The sequence below is a fragment of the Mercenaria mercenaria genome, chromosome 12 (genome assembly GCF_021730395.1).
Source record: "Mercenaria mercenaria strain notata chromosome 12, MADL_Memer_1, whole genome shotgun sequence".
Lineage (NCBI taxonomy): Eukaryota > Metazoa > Mollusca > Bivalvia > Venerida > Veneridae > Mercenaria > Mercenaria mercenaria.
Genome location: NC_069372.1, coordinates 56926536 through 56950020, shown reverse-complemented (window position 1 = coordinate 56950020; position 23485 = coordinate 56926536). Strand labels below are relative to the sequence as shown.

General features: G+C 35.7%; 1 protein-coding gene across 6 annotated transcripts; it reads right to left on the bottom strand.

Moving 5' to 3' along the window:
* Positions 1–2730: 2730 nt before the first annotated feature.
* On the bottom strand, positions 2731–17531 carry LOC123535349 (vitamin D3 receptor-like). Of its 6 annotated transcripts, XM_045317973.2 has the most exons (4): positions 13277–13413; positions 7587–7682; positions 5899–6005; positions 2731–5239 (listed from the first exon to the last, which is right to left on the bottom strand). In XM_045317973.2, exon 4 carries the CDS (start codon positions 5143–5145, stop codon positions 3199–3201), a length of 1947 nt encoding a protein of 648 aa, XP_045173908.2. In that variant the 5' UTR covers positions 5146–5239; positions 5899–6005; positions 7587–7682; positions 13277–13413; the 3' UTR covers positions 2731–3198. The 6 variants fall into 6 exon arrangements, with proteins under 6 accessions (XP_045173908.2, XP_045173907.2, XP_045173906.2 ...); XM_045317972.2 differs by lacking the exons at positions 7587–7682; positions 13277–13413 and adding an exon at positions 17263–17531; XM_045317971.2 differs by lacking the exons at positions 7587–7682; positions 13277–13413 and adding an exon at positions 17074–17256.
* Positions 17532–23485: the final 5954 nt, after the last annotated feature.

The following is a 23485-nucleotide window of genomic DNA, read 5'->3' as shown; positions in this document are numbered from 1 at the left end:
GTGAAAGGGATCTGGCCGGTTCAATAAAGGAACCGAGATCTTATGGTGACACAAGTTTTGTGCTAGTTTGATTAAATTCAAATCATAAATGAAGCTGCTATTGCGCAGACAATGTCAAAATAGCTAATTCTGACCCTTTCAGGGACCATAACTCTTGAATCCATAATGGAATCTGGCCAGTTCAAGAAAGGAACCAAGATCTTTATTGATACAAGTTGTGTGCAACTTTGGTAAAAATCAAATCATAAATAAAGCTGCTATTGTGCAGACAAGGTCAAAATAGCTAGTTCTGGCCCTTTCAGGGGCCATAACTCTGGAACCCATAAAGGAATCTGGCCAGTTCAAGAAAGGAACCAAGATCTTTATTGATATAAGTTGTGTGCAAGTTTGGTTAAAACAAATCACAAATGAAGCTGCTATTGTGCAGACAAGGTCAAAATAGCTAATTTTGGCCCTTTCTAGGGCCATAACTCTGAAACCCATTAAGGGATCTGGCCGGTTCAATAAAGGAACCGAGATCTTATGATGACACAAGTTTTGTGCAAGTTTGATTAAATTCAAATCATAAATGAAGCAGCTATTGTGCAGACAAGGTCAAAATAGCTAATTCTGGCCCTTTCAGGGACCATAACTCTTGAATCCATAATGGAATCTGGCCAGTTCAAGAAAGGAACCAAGATCTTTATTGATACAAGTTGTGTGCAAGTTTGGTAAAAATCAAATCATAAAGCTGCTATTGTGCAGACAAGGTCAAAATAGCTAATTTTGGCCCATTCAGGGGCCATAACTCTGGAACTCATAAAGGAATCTGGCCAGTTCAAGAAAGGAACCAAGATCTTATAGTGATACAAGTTGTAGGCATAGGAAATAGAGATCAATATAATTGCACCTTTACTAATCCTACCAGGCGTTCTGTATTACAAAAGTGGATCTATTGTGACATTTTGATACAAGAAAAACTGTATTATCTGCACTATTATTTACCTACTGGTACTTCGTTTTATTATTGGCTTGTTAAAAGTTAATTTTTTACCATATGTAAGTTGACAGAATCATAGGAACCATGTCTTGAGGGGTAAATCAAACACAAATGAATAAATCCTTAATGATTTTGTTGTGCAAAAAAAAGTATGATATCGTGTCTTAAACAGTTTTCATTTTCCACTCAATTGTGTAATTGCAAGGGAAGTAAACTAATAGATCTCTACTTATAAGTACTAGCCCAAGGCAAGAGTTGTCATTCTTTGTGGATCACAACGTTAAATTAAAAATTAAAACTTATGTTATTGATATTAACAAAACTATTATAAACTTCACATTTGTGAAATCATTTTTGGTTATTTCAAGGACTTGGAAATTAATTTCTAGACTTTATTTAATGTAATTCTATCATTGAAAATTTTAGGGCCTATCTCTACAAGTTGTGTGCAAGTTTGGTAAAAATCAAATCATAATTAAAGCTACTATTGTGCAGACAAGGTCAAAATAGCTACTTTTGACCATTTCAGGGGCCATAACTCTGGAACCCATAATGGGATCTGGCCAGTTCAAGAAAGGAACCAAGATCTTATGGTGATATAAGTTGTGTGCAAGTTTGGTTGAAATAAAATCATAAATGAAACCACTATCGTGCAGACAAGAAATTGTGGACGGTTGACGGACGGACGACGGACGTTAGACGAAGGGCGATCACAAAAGCTCACCCTGTCACTACGTGACAGGTGAGCTAAAAACGCAGCCTCTTCCCAAACGCGTACACGATCACCACACGCACACGCAGAGAAAACACACAAGGACAAATCAAACAGATAAAGGAACAAAGTGGGGCACCGCCTTAGAACGGTCAGTGGCAAAACCACCACTGGGAAGCTTAAACCGGTTTATGGTGCACATAACCTCACTCTTATCCCCCACCATGTTCCAAAGTCACAATACCCTAAAACAAACAACACTCCTTTTTTCCTTGACTTACACAAAATGATTTTTTTTCTACATATTTACGGACTACATGTGTACAATTTGTTTTTCTAATCAACGAAAGTGATCCAGGTTAATAAAATTAATGAAACATATAAAACTACAAAATCAATAGCCTTTTTTCTTGAAAGTACACTGCGTACTTAAAAATGAATCTGAAGGCATAACTCTTTTTAAAATCAGGCTTCTGTGTTCAATTAGAATAGTAAACAGTGAGATTCATTAAGTATTATGTCGTTTTATATATAGTTTCTAACGCATAAAAATCTTTCACTGGAATATTCGTGCTGAAAATATAGGAGTTGGTGTTGTTTTATTTTCTGATCTTTTGGGACAATGCATTCCATTCAATGTAAACGCATACAAGAGTTCCCACCAAAGTCGGCACCAAGGGTTGTGATGGAGTTGCACATTTCATTACCTCTCGTGAAAAACTTAATCAAACCGGGTCTGGGACTATTTTGCTTGGTTGCATTCTATGCTTCAGAAAGTTCTTCTAAACATTTATTTTCTATTCATTTTAAACTAGTCCAAAATGTACTCCTTTACAACTTTTGTTAATTTATAGATGCTTATACCCATTTTGATGCCATCAAATACAGATATTCATATACCAGAAGTTTAAACACTATAACAAACGACGTAATCAAATCTCATTTTCTAGCACTTGCTTTGCATGCAGGTTCAATTACAAGCACATAAAATAAAAGAAAATATCCCCCAACAATACAATTTTGTTAAAAAAAATTGACATTCGTTTTCTTGTGTTTTTATTTATTTTTAGTGTAACAAAAAGCAATAATAAAGCGTATATACAGAAAACGTGTTTAGGTACAGTATTCCCATATAATTTGCCACAGGCACAAACGTATTACTAGGGCCCTCCCTTCTCTTTTTATGGGGCCAATCCCTACGGAGTTACATTTGCAGTGAAATAGGATTTTGTTTTCATTAATGTCCAAAGGAAACTGACATTAAAACCCTGGTAAAAAATCTCTTTTCTATAACCACATCACGTCTTTGAACAGCAAAAAATATATTGCAGATTCACAACTCCTATGGTTTATAAGTTAGTTTTATAGTCTTAAAGCGGTCAGTTTTACATTGTCTAATTCTTGATTAAATCTATTGCCATTTCTCTGTGCAAGACACTAAAACTATGTCAATGTAAATGAACTTCTAATTAAACGAATCTTTTCACTTTATCTGTGGATTGATATTTTAAATTTTTTCTTCAATAACAAAGTCTTCAAAAAATGGGAATTCTTGAATCAACACTTCATCTTTACACAACAAATTGTGTTCTTTTGTATAAAGTTCAGACATCTCTCGCATATATGTTAAAGAGTCAATAATCTTTGTGAATCTGCTCCGAGCTGCTTGTTTTTGCTTTTTCTTTATCTCCTGTTGAAGCAATTCTGTAATAGCCAACTGTATCTTTTCTACAAGAGCCCGATGTTGCAGCTTGCATCGATCAGTTGAGACCAAAGTTAAAGCAGCTAGCAATGCAGTTTCTGCTTTGCTCAGATCCAGCTTTTGCAGGCGACAAAACACATCTTTCATCAATGACATTAATTTTGCAGAAAATTCTCTATCAGCCATCTCGTCAAAGTGATAGCCTTGTCCATTTTTAGTTATGAATGTCCGAAGTTCATCGTTGTAGGAATCGAGCGCGACTATGATAGAAAAATCAAACATCAAAGATTTTAGTAAGTTTGACTGGTCAAGCACGGGGAGACTTTGGAATTTTGGAATGTGCTTTGCAAAGTTACAGTAACGCGCTACACCATCTTCCATATCTTCACATTCTATTTTCATATCAGCCATCCGACCATCTATATCAATGCTAAATTCTGTATATAATTTATTATATTCATCCTTAGACACACTGTTCATTTTACCAAAGAGTTCAGTTTTTAGCTTATACCTTTCAGATTGATGTTTGTGCAGTTCTCTGATTTGTTCCTTTGTCTTTACATTTGGGCCGTAAGGTTCTAAATCTTCCATTGCTTGAATAAGTTCTACAACGAGCATATCATTGAAGCCATTAGACATGTTTGATGTTTTTGTATTCTGTAAAAGATGCCGCATGATTAAATCTGTTTCTAGATTGCAACTGGTTGCATCGCACCCAGTTTCAACAGGAAGCACATCACATTCGTCTGAAACTGAATCAGATGCTACATTTCCTTCTAGTCGTTTCATGTTAATAATTGCTTCTGTCCTTTTCGTTAGAGTGTATCTTCCTACCTTCGACATCTCCTTTGACATTCCAAGAGCAAGGCATTTCTTTAACCTACATCCTGAACAGTTCCCCTTTTTACCACTAGAAATTTCACATTTTCCTCCCTTAGTACATTTGAATTCTTTTTTCTTTTGAAGGTAACGCATGAAGAACCCTTTACAAGCTTCACATGTTATCGCACCGTAGTGTGAACCTGACGCTTTACCATTGCAAATAACACATGGAGGGAATTTTAACGGATTGCTGGCCTTACTTTCAACTTGTGAATTAGTGCTTAGATCATTCCCTGGTACGTCTGAGGACACTGCTGACATAGTTACAACTGACGCACTATTTGTCTGTTCAAAAGCTAGAGTAACACCTCTTGCTGCACTGATTCCATATTCATTTTGATCAGATGTTTCACTTTCATGATGAATGCTTGTTTCAGAATATCTTACCGTCTTTGGTGCTTTGATGGTTTCATCGGATAGATATGTCTGATTCTGGGAATCAAATGCTTTAAGTTGTATAACAGTTAGTTCGTCAGCTTGATTAGTCTGCAAACAAGGGTGTGATGACAGTGGTTGTAGGTGAGAATCAAGAGGAAAAGACTCATCAAAATCTGCTGGACAATGCAAGCTGCTCGTGCCAGTAGATATATTATTAGGTGCACTTGATTCTGCAATAATATCTTCAAACAAGAATGGTCCACCATGCCCTGACCCTACGCTAAGTAAATCTTCTGGAGTCGACGGTAACACAAAGGTTTGAAGGTCTAAGCTGTACTGTGGCATGGCAGCTTCTGTATCCTTCTCATGCATGGCAAAAGTTGCGGTTTGTCTAAAAGTGTCTGTCTCTGGGCTTGAATTTGTATCTTCTGGGCTTAAACAATAAGATGGTTTTGGCACTGGATATGCCTTAACGTTTTTTCTATTTTCCATAGTTCTTTATTCAATCCTGCTCTTGGTTTTTTCTTAACACGGAGTTCCTCAAAAAGTGTTTCGATCTGAAACTGCGGCACTTTGTGTCTTGAATCTAAAATATACAGAAATAAAATCACTCTGAGTGTGTTAACGCCTCTCCATACTCTTTCAAACAAATGCTCATCTGACGATGATACATACTAATTTGAATCCAAGTAGCAAAGTGGCATGCAATAATTGCATGTGAAATTCATTATTTATAATTGTACTGCTCACTGAAATACCGTTTTTGTTATTGCAACAAATTTTGTATCATATAGTGAATTCCCAGCTTTTATTGGCGGGAAAATAACGCAAGGTGCCCCTCCGAGCATTGTTCAAGGGTCAGAACCATCTTTTTTCCGTAAGCCAGCTGATTGCACATTTGAACATGTTTTTTTGTTGAAGGTATTGGTTCACTAATGCAACTCAAATTATGATACAGTAGAAAGCACTAAGTGGCTGATAACTTTGAAGTAAAGCATGTTTTATTTAATGCTGCAAGACATCGTATACAATGTCTGATATCTATTATCAATTATATACGGTGAATGGGAATATAAGAAAACAATTTTTGACAGTTCATAAAAACATGTGACAAACTTATTTTCGTCAGTCTGTCGTCAGTTTTTTATATCTACAAACTGATTTTCATGAAAATACACTCCTATAGTTTATATTACAGTTCATTTAATAAAAGAAAAGGAAAGCAGATCTATCACCAGAACCTACCTTTGTTCGTTACCTATCCAACCCTCGTGTGAATTTTCAAAATGACACGTGCTAATCTACCCATCTATTTTATTTTGCTGCACTTGAAAATGATGTTTCTGTGTATCCTGCAAAATAAAACAAAATGGTATGATAAAAAATAAGAGGGCCAAGATGGCCCTAGATCGCTCGCCTGAGAAACATACCATAACAGTGTAAACATGTTTGACCTAGTGATTACATGGAAACAAATATTCTGGTCAATTTTCGTTAAGATTGGACCAAAAATGTGGTCTCTTGAGTTTAAACAAGTATTTTCTTAGATATGACCTAGTGACCTAGTTTTTGACCCCAGAGGACCCATAATCAAATTCGACCTAGATTTTATCAAGGCAATCATTCCAACCAAATTTCATGAAGATCAAGTGAAAAATACAGCCTCTATAGCATATACAAGGTTTTTCTTTTATTTGAACTAGTGACCTAGTTTTTAATCCCAGATGACCCATTTTCGAACTTGTCCTAGATTTTATCAAGGTAATCATTCTGACAAAATTTCATGAAGATCAGTTGAAAAATACAGCCTCTATCGCATACGCAAGGTTCTTCTTCAATTTGACCTAGTGACCTAGTTTTAGACCCCAGATGACTCATTTTCGAAGTATTTTCTTAGATATGACCTAGTGACCTAGTTTTTGACCCCAGATGACCCATTTTTGAACTTGGCCTAGATTTCATCAAAGTAATCATTCTGACAAAACTAATGAAGATCAATTGAAAAATACAGTCTCTATCGCATACACAATGTTTTTCTTTGATTTGACCTGGTGACTTAGTTTTTGACCCCAGATGACCCATTTTCGAACCTGGCCTAGAATTCATCAAGGTAATCACTCTGACCAAAATTCATGAAGATCAATTGAAAAATACAGTCTCTATTGCATACACAATGTTTTTCTTTGATTTGACCTAGTGACCTAGTTTTTGACCCCATATGACCCATTTTCGAACCTATCCTAGAATTCATCAAGGTAATCACTCTGACCAAAATTCATGAAGATCAATTGAAAAATACAGCCTCTATCACATACATAATGTTTTTCTTTGATTTGACCTAGTGACCTAGTTTTTGACCCCAGATGACCCATTTTCGAACTTGGCCTAGATTTTTTCAAGGTTACCATTCTGATAAAATTTCATGAAGATCAGTTGTAAAATACAGCCTCTATCGCATACACAAGCTAAATGTTGACAGACGACAGACGACAGACCGACGCCCGACATCGAGCCATCACAAAAACTCACATGAGCTAAAAGTAATCCTGACTGTACACATGAACCATAGAAGTCATAATGGGGGCAAGGTCAAAAATTCCACAAAACTGCGCTGATATCAGTGCGAAAAAAATCATTAAAAATCCTGTTTTGATAAATTCAAGGTAAGTGTTGAGCGGATGTATTGCGTATTCTTCGCACTTCATTATATTATATTTTCAGCCTGCCGATTCTGTTGCTTCTGTGATAAATACGTGTTAAACGCAGGTTTCAGGACACTAAATTTTGAGGCAAAAAAATGGCCCAAAATGCACACCTTGCACGACCAGTACCGTATTGCCTGCAAATGACTGACCTAAAACACATGTATATTTTTAAAGCATGTGACCAGACGAAAATAATGGTGAGAAGAAAAGTGTCTCATAACCGTTTACTTTTTCCGCAATTTTGAGCTTAAGCTGGATGGATGGATGACCGTTTCCATTTCGTCTGACTTCCGTTACCTCAGGTAAGGTTTTAGACTCGGCCGTCTACACGGAGATAGGAAAATCGATTCAAGCACATATTTATTTTACACAATAATCGCTCGTACGCAGGAATCCTTAGTTCTATAAACATCATAAATAACCAGTTGAATATATATGCCTGTAAAGTACATCTATTTTATTTAAAAAAACATACCCGGGCCAAATGCGAAACTGGCCCCTGCCACTTTAGCGACTACAATATGTAGTATTTAGGTAGCAGGGTACACTTAGATGCGAAAATTTTGGGCACGGATGGTCTTTGGTTGGGTTTAACGTCGCACCGACACATTTTAGGTCATATGGCGACTTTCCAGCTTTGATGGTGGAGGAAGACCCAAGGTGCCCCTCCGTGCATTATTTCATCACGAGCGGGCACCTGGGTAGAACCACCGACCTTCCGTAAGCCAGCTGGATGGCTTCCTCACATGAAGAATTCAACGCCCCGAGTGAGGCTCGAACCCACATCGATGAGGGGCAAGTGATTTAAAGTCAGCGACCTTAACCACTCGGCCACGGAGGCCCCCACGGACGGTCTTACATGTAGCGAGTCGCAATATTGCACTTCCCTGATGAGCAGAATCAGGGTGGCTATTTTACACTATTTGAACAGCCTGCAATGATCCCGCTGCAATAACAATGCCCAATTTTATTGCATTTCTCCATTTAATAGTCCTTACTGAACGTCAGGATATAAACGGAATGGGGGCCCATCCAGCTCGTTTTTTCACAAAATAGCGAAAATGTTCCTGAGTATCAATCAACAAGCACAGAACCCTTCTGGGATTTCAATCTTTCCGCGAAAAGGTGTCTCATTGATCACAGTGTACACTACGGTAGCGCTTTCATACTGTCGCACTGACGGAATGTGTGACGTCACGCTCTATGTATAGAGGCATACAGACACTAAATAGAAAAATGGCGCGAAAAAAAATGGTAGCCGCATAATGGATGATACAAATAGTCCTCAGTTTTTTTGCTCTGTAGAGCTATTTTCCTTATTTTCTTTGCATTTTTTTGCTAAAATCACACGACTGATCTATGCTTGACATGTAGGTAGCATTTTCATAATGAAATAACAACATGACAAAAATTTTCATGGAAACTTAGATCACACACCAACAGTATAATTTGTGGTCTCATTTTTAGCTGATTTTGCAGTTTGTGTGTTTGACTGAAATTATTTTTCTTGCATCTGTGACCGTCGGTTCGGTGGCTCCAAATAGTTGCGGGGAAATTATACTCAAGTGGTAACTGACCACCGAAGACCGATCAGTCAACAGATATTTTGGAGTGGGGTCATTGCCCCTGTATGGATGCACAAATGATGAACTCCATGTTTAGTTCAGTGATTAATTGATTTATTTTATGATGGACATCAATGTGTAGTTTATGTAATGTTATTTCAATATTTTAGTATAGTCCAGTATTCCAAATGTTATCAAACTTGTACGTTCAAAATATAATTAAAGATAAACACATCCAAGACAAGCACCAAAATTGTATTCTATACTGTCAATTTAGTTTAGCGATGTTGCTTGTTTGAAATTACAAAGAAGACTGATTTTTAGTTGGAAAACAAATTATAAGTTTTCAAGGACAATCTCCAGGGTAACCATATTAGCCAATAAAAATTTAAAAGTAATTTTATATTTAAACCAATGAAAATTATTGTAACAAAAAGGTGAAATCATTTACTTAAGAATTTAGAAGTTTACTTAAGAACATGCCTGGGCTTCACACTTAATCTTCTCCGACCTCCTTGGTGCGTGCACGTCGCGGAGAGGGCACATATGGCGCTAACTGGGTCAGCGCCCTAACTAGGTCAACGCTTGATCTAGTTAGCGTCACATGACTAAAACCAAGGAGTGTGGCCATAAAAGGGGGATCGTCTAGTCAACTTGCCATCGTGTTGGACCTCTCTTCTGCAACCGGGGTGCCGGGTCTGGTTGATCCCGGCCAACTCGATGCCGGATTACCATCTCTGAGGGATCGCTTTCCCGATACTTCAGCTGGTTCATCGACGAGGCTGATGTCGGCTCGGAGCCCCCGACTCGATGCCGGATTACCATCTCTGGAGATGTTTGATTGTTTTACTCCAGCTGGTTCATCGACAAGGTGGGACATCGGAACCAGGCTTCCGGATGCGGCACTTCGGACAAGACAGTTGGTGGAGGCGACGTACAACGTGGTGGCGAGAACCTTTAGACTGGAGATCAGACCGTTAAAATGTAGACGTAATAACAACGTTGACAACAACACTTAAGAAGAATCACACAACAGATGTCACAGAAACACGACGACATACATAATAGATGACACATAACTATGAAGACATATAACTACGATGCACTATAATTGATGTTCTATAACGGGAGTGAAGAAAAGACGATGTGACGAAGGAGGAGGGAATAATTGTAGCAACAGTCGCCCATATGGTATTAACCGGTGGCGACTATAAAGAAACTCAACACAACAAAAAAATCACACTTAATCAGCCAAGGAAGCCAAGGTGTTTGTTAACAAAAGCACCTAATGCAAAGTGCTAAAAGCAAAATCTGTTTTATAATCAAAATTGTTTAGAAAGTGATAAGGTAAAAATTTCTGACATGTTTAAGCAGGAAAATAATAAGTTAAGTAACACATGTCCAAGCAAATAATGTTACAAAATAGAAAAATCAATTTTGAATAATTTTTACTTAATTCACAAGATTTGAAATTAAAATAATAAAATTTTAATTTATCATTAAAATTTTATGAAAGAATTTGGCTGATTTTATAGCCTGGTTACACATCAAACATGACCCCCACTTTTCTTTTGATTTTTAGTTAGCACTGACAATATTCTTTAAGAAAATGTAAGTTACAGACATTTAAAATGGGTCCTGATGTGTGCTCGGGTCATTGGAATTAGGTCAATTTTATATAGAATAAAGAACAACAACTATTTAGTGTGTTATAACCACACACTAAATAGTTCAACAGCTATTAACAGCTATTTTTGACAAAATCTGAGGCTTTGTCTTATGGTACTGAAAATGCCGTAAAAACTTGGAAACTGTTGATATCAAGCTAAAACCTTGTATTTTTTTCATGCATTTGGGTTTCTTGTTCATTTCAAATGAAACTGGCACAGTGTCAGAGAAAAAAGTTTTTCTTATAAGATGACATTAATTTTGTAAAAAGTGAAATTTGGCCAGATGATGGTGGAAATGGGCTACTTTGCTTAGAATTTGATGGAAAATGACAAATTTATTGCAATTTCGTTAAAAATGAGGATAAAACCCAAAAATATCGCATTTTCACTGTTTTGAGTGTATTTTTTTCAAAAACTGCATATTTATAGCCTACTGATTGCTATTTTCTGGCCATCAGAGGCATAAGTGAACATATTTAACAGTTTAAATGTGTAATTTGCATGCAGATCAGAGCAGAAAACGTCAAAACAGGGCAAAACAAGGCTGCATTTAGGGTAACTGCTTCAAAATTATGTCGCGACAGCTATTTTTGACAAAATCTGACGCTCTGTCTTACGATACTGAAAATGCCATAAAAAACTTGGAAACTGTTGATATCAAGCTAAAACCTTGTATTTTTTCATGCATTTGGGTTTCTTGTTCATTTCAAATGAAACTGGCACAGTGTCAGAGAAAAAAGTTTTTCTTATAAGATGACATTGGTAAAAAGTGAAATTTGGCCAGATGATGGTGGAAATGGGCTACTTTGCTTAGAATTTGATGGAAAATGACAAATTTATTGCAATTTCGTTAAAAATGAGGATAAAACCCAAAAATATCGCATTTTCACTGTTTTGAGTGTATTTTTTTCAAAAACTGCATATTTATAGCCTACTGATTGCTATTTTCTGGCCATCAGAGGCATAAGTGAACATATTTAACAGTTTAAATGTGTAATTTGCATGCAGATCAGAGCAGAAAACATCAAAACAGGGCAAAACAAGGCTGCATTTAGGGTAACTGCTTCAAAATTATGTCGCGACAGCTATTTTTGACAAAATCTGACGCTTTGTCTTACGATACTGAAAATGCCATAAAAAACTTGGAAACTGTTGATATCAAGCTAAAACCTTGTATTTTTTCATGCATTTGGGTTTCTTGTTCATTTCAAATGAAACTGGCACAGTGTCAGAGAAAAAAGTTTTTCTTATAAGATGACATTGGTAAAAAGTAAAATTTGGCCAGATGATGGTGGAAATGGGCTACTTTGATTAGAATTTGATAGAAAATGACAAATTTATTGCAATTTCGTTGAAAATGAGGATAAAACCCAAAAATATCGCATTTTCACTGTTTTGAGTGTATTTTTTTCAAAAACTGCATATTTGTAGCCTACTGATTGCTATTTTCTGGCCATCAGAGGTATAAGTGAACATATTTAACAGTTTAAATGTGTAATTTGCATGCAGATCAGAGCAGAAAACGTCAAAACAGGGCAAAACAAGGCTGCATTTTGGGTAACTGCTTCAAAATTATGTCGCGACAGCTATTTTTGACAAAATCTGATGCTTTGTCTAATGGTACTGAAAATGCCATAAAAACTTGGAAACTGTTGATATCAAGCTAAAACCTTGTATTTTTTCATGCATTTGGGTTTCTTGTTCATTTCAAATGCAACTGGCACAGTGTCAGAGAAAACAGTTTTTCTTATAGGCATACAGACACTAAATAGAAAAATGGCGTGAATAAAAATGGTTGTCACATAATGGCGGATACAAATAGTCCTCAGTTTTTATGCTCTGTAGAGCTATTTTCCTTATTTTCTTTGCATTTTTTTTTTGCTAAAATCACATGACTGATCTATGCTTGACATGTAGGTAGCATTTTCATAATGAAATAACAACATGACAAAATTTTTCATGGAAACTAAGATCATACACCACCAGTATAATTTCTGGTCTCATTTTTTAGCTGATTTTGCAGTTTGTGTGTTTGACTGAAATTATTTTTCTTGCATCAAACATGACCCCCACTTTTCTTTTGATTTTTAGTTAGCACTGACAAAATTCTTTAAGAAAATGTAAGTTACAGACATTTAAAATGGGTCCTGATGTGTGCTGCGGTCATTGGAATTATGTCAATTTTATATAGAATAAAGAACAACAACTATTTAATGTGTTATAACCTAGAATGCATTGATCATACAAAGCTTCCAGCAGTTAGTTTTCCAACTCACATCAGAATTTTACATGTATCGGCTGTATAATTTTTCTAAAGAATTAATTATCATTATCTCTCACCTTAATATAACAAATATTGACGGGGGCCAAAATTCGAAGTGTACCCTGCTACCTTAACGCATGGAAGAGTCTAAGCTAACCTAGTCCAAATAATTGTACTCGAGAGTTGAATATCGTTAATATTTTTTGACTTGTCGATATCCGCCTTCTCTAGGTAGACAACGTAAAATATCAAAATGTAAAATCGGTCTACCATAGTCTACCCGAGATCTCATTATTTAGACTAAAGCTAACCGATTCAGACCCAATTTCCCGGACGTACGGAAAACTTAAATATCTCCGGAAAATCATTTTTCTATAAAATAATATAGATCTACTTTAGTAATCCTTAGCCAGACAGTACCTGTTTTACATTCCAGTAGCTAAAGTTTAAATCCAAACACTAATTACACACTGCGGCTGACGTAATTTACACTCTATCGATAAAAGTTTAACAAGGTCACGCTCTGGTGACATTCTGCAGACAGGTGTATGTATGTGCTATTTTTAGATTGTGTTAATATGATAGACACTGATTCTGGTATGCCAGGTATGTGGCCTATGGGGATGATAAGGTCTGCGTATTGGCGGTAAGGGCCAATACACAAGTCTGGACTACTGATAGACTTGCTTCTGTTTATCATAATAAGCTACTGTATAGCTACTGTGCAGTAAATAAACTGCAGGTGATATTTCTCACCTTTATAGTAAATCAGTTCTCACCTTTTTAGCTTTTATGAATAATAAATAATGTGTATTATGAAAAATGATATCTTTTTATTTGCTGGATTTTATTATATATTAAAGAACGTTAGATCAAACAAGCGGAATTATATATTCCCAAATCACAGTTCTTATCCTATAATCAGAGTTTCACAGAGTGCCATTAAAAAGGTCTCCAGCCAAACATTCTGTTCATCCACCGTGCCCATATATTATTCCTGTAATTATGTGTAAGTCTGTTAGATCCAACATTTTCATTCCAATGGAGAATTGCCATATTACTTCTCAGCACAAATTTGTATCTCCGAACGCACCGATTCTTTTATCTTGGAAAATATTCAAAGTGTTATTAAAAGATTCAACAAAAAATGTGTCCATGGCATAAATGTAATTTTCTGGATGCTTATACACATCTGTTGCTTTCAATGACTTTTCTAACAGAGAAACTGCGAATGGGTCTGTTAGTATTTGGCGACTTGGAATATAATTTGGGTCCTTTTTACACCGTGACGTGGGTGGGCACTGTTCATGGTTGTTCTGGTAGTGAGACACGATATTTAGAACGGAAGATTTGAGACGAGAAGAGTCCTGGCTACAATTTCTCATTGCATACTGGATATGAGTTTTCACAGGTTGTACTTTATCCACAAGCTGGAGAGACCAAGTTTTTCCTTCGCGACATTTTGCCCCAGATGATATTTTTTCATTTCCTTTTCAATCGAAACTGAAACATGCCAAGTGTCATTCTGGTTGATAGTGTCTGGTCTCTGGTTCTCAACATATTTGTTGATGCTGGCATTTCTGTCATGACCATGTCGGCGAACAGACACACCTTTACGATCCAATGTTTCATATACACGCTTAGTCCCAATGAGTTCATGTCGTTGTGAACAGGTATCATCATCACGTCTAATAACTTCATGCTGAATGACCTTGTGTGTGTTGTACCCAATACATACAACATCTGTATATTTAGAGTTTCTACGCGTGGACTGACGTGCATCAGTTATAATGTCTACCGAATCACATGAATCAGCTGATTTCTCTTCCATAAGTGCGGAATGGCATGATATATCCCGTTCTGTCACAGCAACTGCACTATATTCACCACAAAGTTGCTGCACAGTGTGTTTAGATATAACACCTATACCAGAAGCCTCACAGAAACGTTCGAGCTGTCTATACAATAATCCACTGCACACATACGCATGTGTTAGCCGCACAGAAACAAGATCTTTTCCTCCAGGTAGTGTTAGAGAAGAATTCCACCGCTGGTAAAAATGGCACAAGTCACATGATACTGTCAGAATCTTAGTACAGTCCTCAGAATTTACACATTCAGTTGCTGGTCTTTTTGTACATTTCACATTGTGGTTATTTATCATTGTAACCAGATTGTTAATAGAAGTTTGTGAGGTAAGGATCAACGGCTCAAATGCATTTTCCCGTTCACATGTCTGCTGTACAGGTACATTACAAACACTAGCCTCATGAGAGTCAATGTATTGCGAAAGAGCAGTATTCAAAATGTCCATTGAGCTCAATTTCTCGCAACCAGACTGCCGTTTGATGTGTTCAAGTTTCTTCTGGAGAGTAGAGTAATTTTCATCGGTACCATACAGACTAAGTTTTTGTTTCTTCTTTAGATTAATTGCTGATCTGTTTATGATTTATTTGTTTCAAAATCAATACAATAGACATAAGTTGTTCAAAGAAGCTTGAGACTGAATGATAAATAAAAATGTCATCATCACATTTTATGCACAAGACGTAGTATAACAATACTGACACTTTGCAATGACCAGTTTCAAATATACAAGAAACATGTCATTTTGCTCTCAAAATTCACAACTGAAACTGACATTTATTAATATTGACAGGTGTAAAACAAACACTGTCCCCTCCTGTCATAATGATACAAATTGCACAGAACTTAGCACCTGAAGTAGCTGTCTAATTATCATTGTTACAATGGCAACTCAAAAACAATAACTCTCCTCCACAGCAATCTAATGCTACAGAAAGAAAAAGACTCTACCAACGTTTCTGGGCCATGCTTAGCAACTGTGGGGCTTGGCTGGACCCAAGGTATCTTCAAAAAAAGGCCCTTGCCAGAAAGTCTACTACAACATGGCACAAACGAGAACTTATGCCTTAGTGTGTTTTAGAAAAGTGTAGGGCGTGGCTTCCCAACCCAAGAAACATTCCATACATGGGCAATAAATGGAAATAAAGTGTGTGGGCCATGATAAGAAGCGCCTTCCCGTGGTGTGGCCTGAATGCATTTTTAATAAATAAAATCCTTCTGTCCATATTCATTTTTTATCTATTAAAAATGCAACTGAACGCTTCTTTAATTTCTAATAAAATCCAGCAATTATCACATTTTTCTGGTTTTATTTTGTTACTTTTGATAAAGATCATAATCATTGAATAAACAAACTTGTAATTTCTCTTATTAAGTTTTAAATGATTATTTTATTGTTTATGAAAAAGGTGAGAGTTTTCTAAAAGGATTGAGAACTGCTTTTCTATAAGAGTTATGACATTAATCAACATGACTGAGCATATCGACATTTCCGATAATGTTTTCGTTATCGTTCTCTATTTAGTACAGTCCTGGCAAAATAAATACATATCCGTAGCCAGGACCAACCTATAAACCGGGACAGTCTATTTTATAAGTGCAACAAACATGGTTGGCCCATTTAAACGAGCTGGATAGGGATACATTTGAATAGATAAATTGGAGTAATCATTACCACTGGTGTCAGAAGTGTCAACAACTTGAAATAGGTTCAAACATTTTTTTGACATCTATGATTTTGTATTTTATTTTTATTGAGCATTGTTGAGTAAACACTTTTTATACTATATAAATTTAACATGGTGAAATAGATTTATTTCCAATGTATTTTAGCTACTGCTCATGGGCTAAAATTCTAGGAATGTCAAAAAGACCTGCAGATTATTCACTGGATACTATCGATACTACATGAAATAAAGTTAATTTCATCAATTTCTCTGCTTTTTAAAAGATAATAATTGAATAAATTTAAATTAATTTAAATCAATACTTTAAAGAAAATGTTCTAAAATGCAACTTACAACCACTGAATTAAACCATTGCCCAAATCTGTTAATCATGTCAGAAAGGAAAATGATTTAGATATAATCTGTTTTACAGTTTTATATTCAACCTAAAAGTTCCTAAAAAATGCTGGTCGATAAAACCTCCTGGATTTTCATCGAATATCCTGGATTTTCAACTGAAATCTCCTGGAAAACTTGACATGTTATTTACTGTATGAAACACATATTTATTTTACTCAATAATTTCTCGTACGCAGGAATCCTTAGTTCTATAAACATCATAAATAACCAGTTGAATATATATGCCTGCAAAGTACATCTATCTATTTTATTTAAAAAACGTACCACGGTCCGTCTCATTCGTGCCTAAATATAGATATTATGCGTACTCCTCCTGGAGGTCGATAGATCTGCCTAAACTATTACCGCAGGTTATAATCTGTATATCCCTCTTATTTGATCACAATACTTTGATAAACCCGATTAATATGACCAAGATCAATGTAAGCGATTGAAATTATACAAAATACCTACATATCATAAGTACAATAATGTCACAGTTTTTGACCAATTTCTTAGAGTTACTTCCCTTGAGTAAACTATCCTATGGGCAGCTAACATCGTCAAAAATAACGTTAGAAACCAATCTGACTAAAGTACTTGATCTTCTAAACGAAGATCTGAGAACGACCCATTCACATTCGTCTTCTGTATATTTTGGATTTCCAGTATTGCTATTTTTATTTTATCCAATCAGACGACTTGTTCGAATGTCAAAGAGTAAGAAAAATGTGCAGTCATTCCAGGGCTCGAAAACGGGACCCCTCGCTTACAAAGCAAGTAGCCTACCGACTGAGCTAGCCGGCTATCTGATACGTTACGACATAAGAATTGTAAATATCAAAAGTCAAGGCTACATGTAGATTTGCAAGATGTTGTAAGTTAGGCTCTGATTGGCTAGCGAAAGGGTCGTCAGAACGAGGCTATGAATAGGTCGTTCTCAGATCCTATGCGTAGCGTAAAAGGAGATGTACTTCAGTCAGATTGCGTTAGAAACAATCTGATGCACAAATGACTTTGTACCAATGCAGCGTATGAGTTGAATCGATTAAATATAAATGCGAGTTGCTTTAATGCAATGTAAAACAAATCTATCTACGATTTGCCTATTTATCTCATTACATAAACGTTTTGGCTAACGTTTTCATCAGAATATGTCACATACAATACAACACCCTCAACCAGAGGTATAACGTTAGTGTAACGAACGGCTGCTGACCCACAATTATTAATAACATGGAATGTGCATACGCACTATATCCCGTTTAAATTGTTTTAAAAGGGTCCTATCCAGTGTCATTTGCCACTGATTTATCAAAAATACCATATTTGTTTCATTATCTTACACTCTACACAATGTATTCAGTATATTTAGATGCAATGTTTATTCAAATAAGGTCTCTGTCAGTTGTGTTTAATATCTCTGTTATTTGGAGGGTCAAACCATCGTTATACATGTGCTCTTAATTGTTATTGAAATTTATTGGGCTGTAATCCCTACGTCTGCCATTTCATTTTGTTGGATTTAATGTTGCACCGACACAATTATAGGTCATATGGCGACTTTCCAGCTTTGCTGGTGGAGGAAGACCCCAGGTGCCCCTCCGTGCAGTATTTCATCACGAGCGGGCACCTGGGTAGAACCACCGACCTTCCGTAAGCCAGTTGGATGGCTTCCTCACATAAAGAGTGAGGCTCATACCCACATCGATGAGTGGCAAGTGATTTGAATTCAGCGACCTTAACCACTCGGCCACGGAGGCCCACTACGTCTACCAATTTTGGTGAGTATGGTGGCATATTTCTGCCACGAGATAGCTAGGTATCACTCTTCATCAGCTCTCGTACAGAGACTCGACCAAACGAGTCTGCTTTATTTTGCATTGGATCATTGCGGAGATGGGGCGATGTGATGTTTTAACCTATTTTTAGATGAACATTTACTCCTTCCCGCAAACCTACCTCTTCACAATGAATATGTGACTAAGCTCCAAAGAAGACAAATGTTGCATTCTATTCGTACAAAGGATTTTTCATTGTCCAAGATATTATTACAGAGGGATATGACCTATATCATCATATCAAAGTTTCCAAAGTATTAGCTACTTCTATAAAATGTCACAGATCATAAACAATTTTTATTTTGTAAATGTTTCTGCATAAGCTGTTAATGGCAGATTCGTTAATGTCTCTGTCTTTGAATCGCTTGCCCCTTACCGACGTGGGTTCGAGCCTCACTCGGGACGATGCATTTTGAATTGCGGAAGACATTCATCTGGCTTACGGAAGGTCAGTGGTTCTACCCAGGTGCCCATCTGTGATGAAATAATGCACGGAGAGGCACCTAGGCTCTTCCTCCACCATCAAAGCTGGACAGTCGCCTTATGATCTATAGTTGTGCCGTTGCAACGTAAAACCCAACAAAACAAACAACACGCCTTTATTGCTTGACTAACACAAAATGAGTTTTTCTATATATTTATGGACTACATGTGTACAATGATTGTGTTTTTCTAATAAACGAAAGTGATCTAAGTTAATAAAATTAATGAAGCGTATAAAACTGCTTTGCTCCAAGACATATTCTCATATGACTAACAGTGCTTTAATCATCACAACGATATTATGTTGACGTCACGTCAACGTGATATTTAGCGCCATGTACGCATCAAGAAATAGCGCTTTCAAATTTCATGAAATATTTTAATTAAGGAGGTAGGTTACCTTCATATTTGTATGTGCGCATGTCCAACCGGAAGCTAACGTGACGATTTACGACGACGTTTACGACAAACTAAATGTGTTTGTATATTCATTCTTCTGAAAAAAAAATCATGAACCTGTCTTCGATCCGATGCTTTATGGTTTAATAATGCAGAAAAAATGAATAAATTGCCGCAGAAACGCTTCAAAACAATGTTGTCTTAAAATGACGTCATTGACGTCATGACGTTACGTGTCAGTTACCGCGCAAAGTTAATAGCTTTTATCTTGAAAGTACGTAATTCTGTGCATTTTCTTTATTTTAACTATTTCTAAATAACCATTATTTGCTGAAATATTTTTTATGAGTCTTTTGCTCTGAATAATAATCAATATTTTGCTTCTTTTATGTAGTTATAACGAAATGTTATGCGGAATGTAAGAAAATGGATAATGGTAACCAATGTTATTTGGAATATAGTTGGGTAAAGGTTACTTGTTACGGCCATTTTTAAATAAAAGATCTCGCAGTTTGATTTGTAATACCTATTTTTCAGGTTCCGTTGATAATTTGTTACTTATTTACTAAAAGTAAGATCTAAAATTGTTCAAATTTCAGTAGAAAATTGTGGTTTCTTTAATTGAATTGATGTTACCATGGAAACGAAGCCCGTGACCTATGTATCTAAATGTAAAATTCAAAAGCGTTGACACTGGTCTATTTAAGAAACACAGCTTCGGCTTTTTATTTTCATTTCAACAATATCTATGAGAATATTAGCAGCATGCTTAACGATTTTTCCATGAAAAATGCCAGACGAGGGGTACTGCTGTAAGTATTCTAAGCTGTGAAATTTGTTTGAATAAATGCAAATAACACGAAAATATTACTTACGTTAGAAATTATATGTTTTAAAGCTAAATCAACTAGAAAGATAATCTTATTCAATATTTTTTATAAGAAATTACGACAAAAAGCAAGATATAAGCTATTTTAAACATCTCTGTTGCCATGGTTACTTTAAACTTTAAGAAAAATAGGGTACCATATAAAGTGCTTGGTATTTTGCTAATAATATTACCCAAATTTTCCATGTTGGTCATTAACAGAATGGCACTGAAGCCGTCGAAAACCCCTATTTTTATACATAGTTGTTTAAAAATGAGAGAAAATGCGTTACCATGGAAACACGAGCCCCGCGACATATACATTTTAAGCTTATATTAGAAAGCTAATATGCATGCTAGTAAAATTATCAATTATGCAGACTTCTACGGATATCAATAAAACTAAAATACAATGAAAAGTGTTAAATATCCGTATTTTCCTTCTTCTTTCAATATGAAATATCTTTGGAGGGTCATGTTCTTCAAACCTGGATTAAAATTGAACTTGAAGGGACAGAGACAAACGAAATTGAAATTGTAGCAGTTAAAACTTCATATTACACGAAATGCAAAATAATGCTGCGTTTCAACTAATTTGAATTTACCCTTGTAACAAGGTAACCTACCTCCTTAATAACATGTTTTAAACGAAATGTCACTTTGCACAAACGTGTTGATTAATTTACAAACATACTGTGTTAGTTATTCGCTTTGCTGAATAATTCGCAATCATTTTCGCCCGAACTGAATTCTGCCGCAAGACGTATTACCATTTCCGGCCCTGGCGTGTATAAACAAAGACCTACTATTGGCGCCATGCTTGCGCGAAGAAACAGTTCCATAATATTTGATATAAATTTTACAATAAAGAACATATTAGAATCGAAATAATTTATAGCAAAACGGTGCTTTATCACTATTATACATTCGGCGAATCTGGGATTATTTTGCTTGGTTGCATTCTATGCTTCCGAAGGTTCTTCTTAACATTTTATTTACTACGAGAAAACCGAAGGTTTTTCCGTCTATATATAATGTGTACGTGTATATGTCAAAGTAGGGCTGTCATCGATAGAAACGATATCGATGTATCAACGATATTTTTTTGTCGATTGATTATCGATTCCCATTTTCAAAAATCGATATTTTACAGAGAGAACAAAACTATCCAGATAAACACTCAGACCCTCAAAAAACAATTAAGTTAACAAAGTTGTAAATTTAGATAAATGTAAAAGAGAAGTGAAGGCAAAATAAAAATGAAAGATTTTATTAATTTTTATTTCTTTCTTTTATTTCATAGGTAGATCTACAAATACCACACAATCAAACAGTAATACGAAAAGTAGGCAATAAAACTAAAAATATCATTTACAGGAAGGTATATAGTATGCATATGAACAAATAGGTTGTTAATTTAACTTAATAATCGATATATCGATGTATCGTCGATATTTGTCTTCTGATATATCGGTGTCGTCGATATGCCTAAGACCCAATCAATGACAGCCCTATGTCAAAGTAAACCTAAATACCGTTCAACTTGGGAATATGTTCTATACCTTCATCGTTTTCGTTGTTGTTGTTTTTGCCCATAATTCCCGGAACTGCTGCCGTGCAGTTTGCGCAATAAATAATTTTCAGGACGACATTTGATAAAATAAAATTGCTTCTGAACGATCAGGCGCCACATTATCAAAACAAATTATTCTATCGAGTTGAAAATTCGCGGTATTGATGGAAATCGGTGTTATTCGGGTTTCTTCATGTAACGAGTTTATGGATGATTCAAGCGGCCCGCTTTTTATTTCCAATATTGAATAATAATGTAGGCTACATTACAGCAGTGTTTGAATAACAAAATCATCGTTTATTTATTCTTTTTTAATGTAGAAAGCCAATAATTTCAAAAATGTCAAAGTAAAACGAATTTAGACACGCTGCCCTAACAAAATTTATTTATATACATAATTTTATCACCAATTTGCGTCACACTTCACCGTGGTCCAATTCAAGGGGGTTATTCGATCTACTCCTTACCATGGAAAAAAAAATGGCGGCCAAAACTGAAAATGTGAGTTTTTCTTACTTTTTTGCTTTTTCAAGGATATCTAGACAATAACACATGTCTATCAACCTGCTCCACTGTTTTCTCCATCTACCGGTACCTTTCACTTTGGAAACAGCACTTTAATTTGTCTGGAATGCTGGTCATGAAATTCGAATCGATGGAAAATTCTCCAGTAAACACGGGATAAGGAATAGTGCGACTTGCAAAAATGGTCTTTTTACCTAATATACCGCAGGTTGTAAGCTATTTTTCTGATTCGAAGGAATATTTCCATATACTTATCTAATACTGTTGGTTTTGAGCAGATCACAGTTCGTATTTTCAAAAAAAACAATTTTTGTCCGATGGTAAGGAACAGTGTGTGAAAATTAGAGGATAAGGTGCAGTGCAATTTTTTCAAACGGATTTTACAGTTTTCTCTCATCGTTTCTGAGTTAACCAATTGACATTTCTCTACCATGTAATAATTAAAGAGGTCTGAATCGTGACCCTGGCTGTTAAACTACACCAATATTGTAGATGAACCATAGTGTAAACCTTCCTATCGTTAAAAGTCGTAAATGACGAACAATCGAGTGTTCCTTACCGTGGTTGTTTAAAAATAGGCACCGGAAGCAAATTAAACATACTATAATTCCAATGAATATGTGTTTATACTTGTTACCTAATGGCAATTGGATTATTCATATCCATAATCCAAAAAATGTACAAAAGACAATTTAAAATGATACATACGTTACTGGCGCCATGCGCAAGTTTTATACAAAAATTCACAACGCTTGACCGCTTTTATAGTTAATGACGGATTTTTTAGTAAATGCAAAGAATACATGTTCCCTAATTATTAATAACTGCATCATAATATGTATGTTTGTGTTATTACGATTCCTAAACAATAAAACAGATATGACGCCGATGAAGGAATACTTAGGTTATGGATCTATCCTACTATGAATATATGAGCTTGACACATAAAGAATAGCGTTTTTATGTCTTTAAAAGTTATTTCTAGTTTTGTTTCAACTACATGTTATA